Here is a 3,053-nt window from a genome sequence, read left to right as displayed (position 1 = left end):
GGAAAGCGACCCTCCACTGCGGGGCAGCTGCCCCTGAGCAGGACTCAGCCACTTGCAGACCCTCAAGGGATGTGGGGACACCCTCAGGTGCAGGAGGCACAGCCCCACCCTTGGAGAGATAGCAGGAGGTCTTGTTTTGTCCCCATTGACATGTGTCCTGATGTCCTCCACTGACATGGAGGAGGTGCTGCAGAGACTTGCAGGCATGCTTCATCTCTGCTCATCTCTCCTGGGTTTTGCCAGGGTTGATAAGGGGAAGGTGCATCACTTCTGCCTGGTGTGCTGTGCTCGCTCTCTGGGTCTCAAGGGGGGCTTTGAAGACAGAAGGGGGCTTTGAAGGATTTACAGAAGCATTGACATTGAAACATCAGCTCTGTTGGGTTTGAAAACACTTGTGAAAGCATCTACAGAGATCCCATGGGCTGCTGTATACCTCCTGGAGGAAACCAGGTAGAGCAGCGAGGCCATTTTCAGTGACGTTCCTTGCAAAGGCTGTGTTACATGCAGCTACATGCCACCTGTCTTCATATGCAGTTAGTCTGTCTTTTGATGTGCCAGAGGTGCTGCATCCTCCCCAGCCTGGTGTTCAGGATAGTAATTAATGCCCCTTCAACTACGGACAAAAGGGATAATTGAGCTGGGTGGGGACAGACTTCTTAAATGTATGACAAGGGGAAGTAGGGGTATCTGGGACCCCAAGAAATAGGTTAAAGAGCTACAGCTATTTCTACTGGAAGTACTCAGAAGGACACTAAAAACCAAAGCTCAGGAGTGACTGTCATGGAGACACAGGAGATACAGGACAGACTGGTGGTGGCCTCTCGACACAAGTGCATGGGAACATGAGCATAAGAAAAAGCAGCTGAGCCACTGTGTAAATCTCTAACAAATACAGAAACAAGGTTTCTCATGTCACTGATTTAATTCTGTCCCCATGAACACTAAAATAGTCCTCACCTAGGAAATGTTACTGAGCCATGTGACTTTTATTCTTTCATAGCTGAGCCTACTGCTCTTGCTGAGGCCAAGCTCCCTCTAGACATGTCTTTGTCTTTCCCTTCCTGCAACATCTTCCTGGTGTTTTCACTTCGAATTGTGTGGGAGTAGGAACAGACCACAGATATCATGAATATCTAATTGTAGACCCCGCTCTTCAGCTGGTCTGACACTGAGCAGTCAAAGTAATGCCATTTACCCTCAATTGGCTTTCCAGTTCATGGCTCCCCAGCAGGTTTTTCTTGAGAAGAGCCCATCATATTCATAGTCTGCTAAGATCAGCTGTGATACAACTAGTGCAGGAGTCTGATTTGATGCACAGAATCCATGTCACTGAATCTGCAAAAAGTTGTCTGAAAAAGTTCAATTTTAATGTGCTCACAAGAGACCAGGGAGAAGAACTTTAAAAAAGAAATATGAGCTGGGCTGGGTTCTACATCAGGTTGTTGGAATTTCTTCTCATGGTGAGTGGAGAACAGCTAAAAGGAGCTTTGCTACCCTGGCAGTCAACAAAATCCCTGTAATTAAATCGACGCAAAAGCAGAATTACTAAGAGAAACCTGTAAGTACTCATCAGAAATGATAACATAGAATGAATGTTCTGTAAGGAATTACATTTTGAAAAATTATAATCCAATAATTAAGATAATTAAAGAAGTTGTGAAATATCCAGAACAAAAGACCCAGAAGAATCGTTCTTGTGTGCTACACACTCCCTGAATGAAATTCCTGTTTGTAGGTAAAAAAATGTAAAGATAGAAAAATTCATCAGTTAGAAACAGAAGTAGGGTCTTGAAAAGCCAAAGTGAAATATTGTAGTGAAAAGAATACTTCAAAAAATCAGTTTAAAAAAAGTTGTACTTATATTTTCAAAACTCCATAGAACAAAAAAAAATCTGTAGTGTCAAATGTATTAGCATAATTTCATTTTCAGGTGCTTCTTCAGTATATGCTGACAGCAGACCCCGAGGGCTGTGAATGCAAGATCTAAAAATTCTCTCAGTGTAACACAGACTTTGGGGAAAAAAATTAAAACAGATGCAGAACAGTGATCTGGGAGCCCTATTTGGTTTGCCCCTAAAGTCCACTGGCACTACCCTGCAAGGAGGCTTTGCTATGGCAGCTGCTTTGTTACCTGTACTGATAGAATGCATTTGTGAGGGTCTCATAGGGGATGTTTTTTATTTCATGCTGGACTGTGCCTTGTTTACCTAAACCACACCTTGCTTTCCCAAGTCTCTGACAGGTGCAATGCCGACACGGGAGGCTTTGCCTTTGCTCCTTTCCAAGCCCGACACTTACATGCTACCTGCTAATTTCGGGGGACATTTAAGCAAAAGCTCCGGGGAGCCAATGCTGGGCAGCTGCTCTGGGCGGCCACCATACCCAAGGGCAGCTGGGGAGGACGAGGGGTCCGGAGAGACCCCAACCTGGATCAAGAGCCTGGCCCTTGAGAGGACCCCCAGCACCAGGAGACCTTGCAGCGACCCTGCCATCCCCACGGCTGATCCGCCATGTGCAGACCCTTCCACCCAGCACATCCTGCTGGTGGCAAAGGGCGGCCATGTCTCCTTCGGGCCTAATGCTGATCCTTTGGGGATTGAAAGCTGTGAGGAGAAATCCCCACTGGATTACAGTGGTGGCGGCTGCCTCCCTCCACCACCCTACCCTGTGCCTCAGGTAGGTCCCCGCCTCTTGGAACCTCCGAGGAGAAATGTAGGGGACAGGAGTGAGGGAGAGCACAGGATGGGTCTCAACTACTGCAACAATGACGTGTTTTTTCACCTGTACCCCTTACGGTGACTAGGTTTAAATGTCCTCTTTCCCCATTCTCTGGCAATGGGCCTCATTTTCCATCCCTGTCATTGATGTGAAAGTGCTACCATGTGAATTCCCTTTTTGACTCCTCTTGCAGGCTTGAGGAGAGGTTTTCATACCTGAAGACTTGTCTTCATTCTCTTTTTTTTTTTTAACCCATTATATTTTCCCTGACTATTTCATTGATCTAATAAAAGATAACAGCTCTGCTTACAGACTACCTTGCTGCCATTCTGGTG

At 46.2% G+C, this 3,053-nt stretch overlaps 1 protein-coding gene across 1 annotated transcript in view; it reads left to right on the top strand.

The window, feature by feature from the left end:
• GCM1 (glial cells missing homolog 1 (Drosophila)) overlaps positions 1-2,676 on the top strand; it is a gene marked incomplete at its 3' end in the record, with an annotated part of 8,068 nt that extends 5,392 nt beyond the window's left edge. Inside the window, exon 5 of the mRNA XM_009867349.1 lies at positions 2,233-2,676. Within this exon, the coding sequence (XP_009865651.1) occupies positions 2,233-2,676 (444 nt within the window). The remainder of the gene's footprint in view (positions 1-2,232) is intronic.
• Positions 2,677-3,053: the final 377 nt, after the last annotated feature.

Source organism: Apaloderma vittatum, unplaced genomic scaffold (assembly GCF_000703405.1).
Source record: "Apaloderma vittatum isolate BGI_N311 unplaced genomic scaffold, ASM70340v1 scaffold344, whole genome shotgun sequence".
Taxonomy (NCBI): domain Eukaryota; kingdom Metazoa; phylum Chordata; class Aves; order Trogoniformes; family Trogonidae; genus Apaloderma; species Apaloderma vittatum.
The sequence above is the reverse complement of the archived record's forward strand: the minus strand, read 5'-3'. Positions and strand labels throughout refer to the sequence as shown.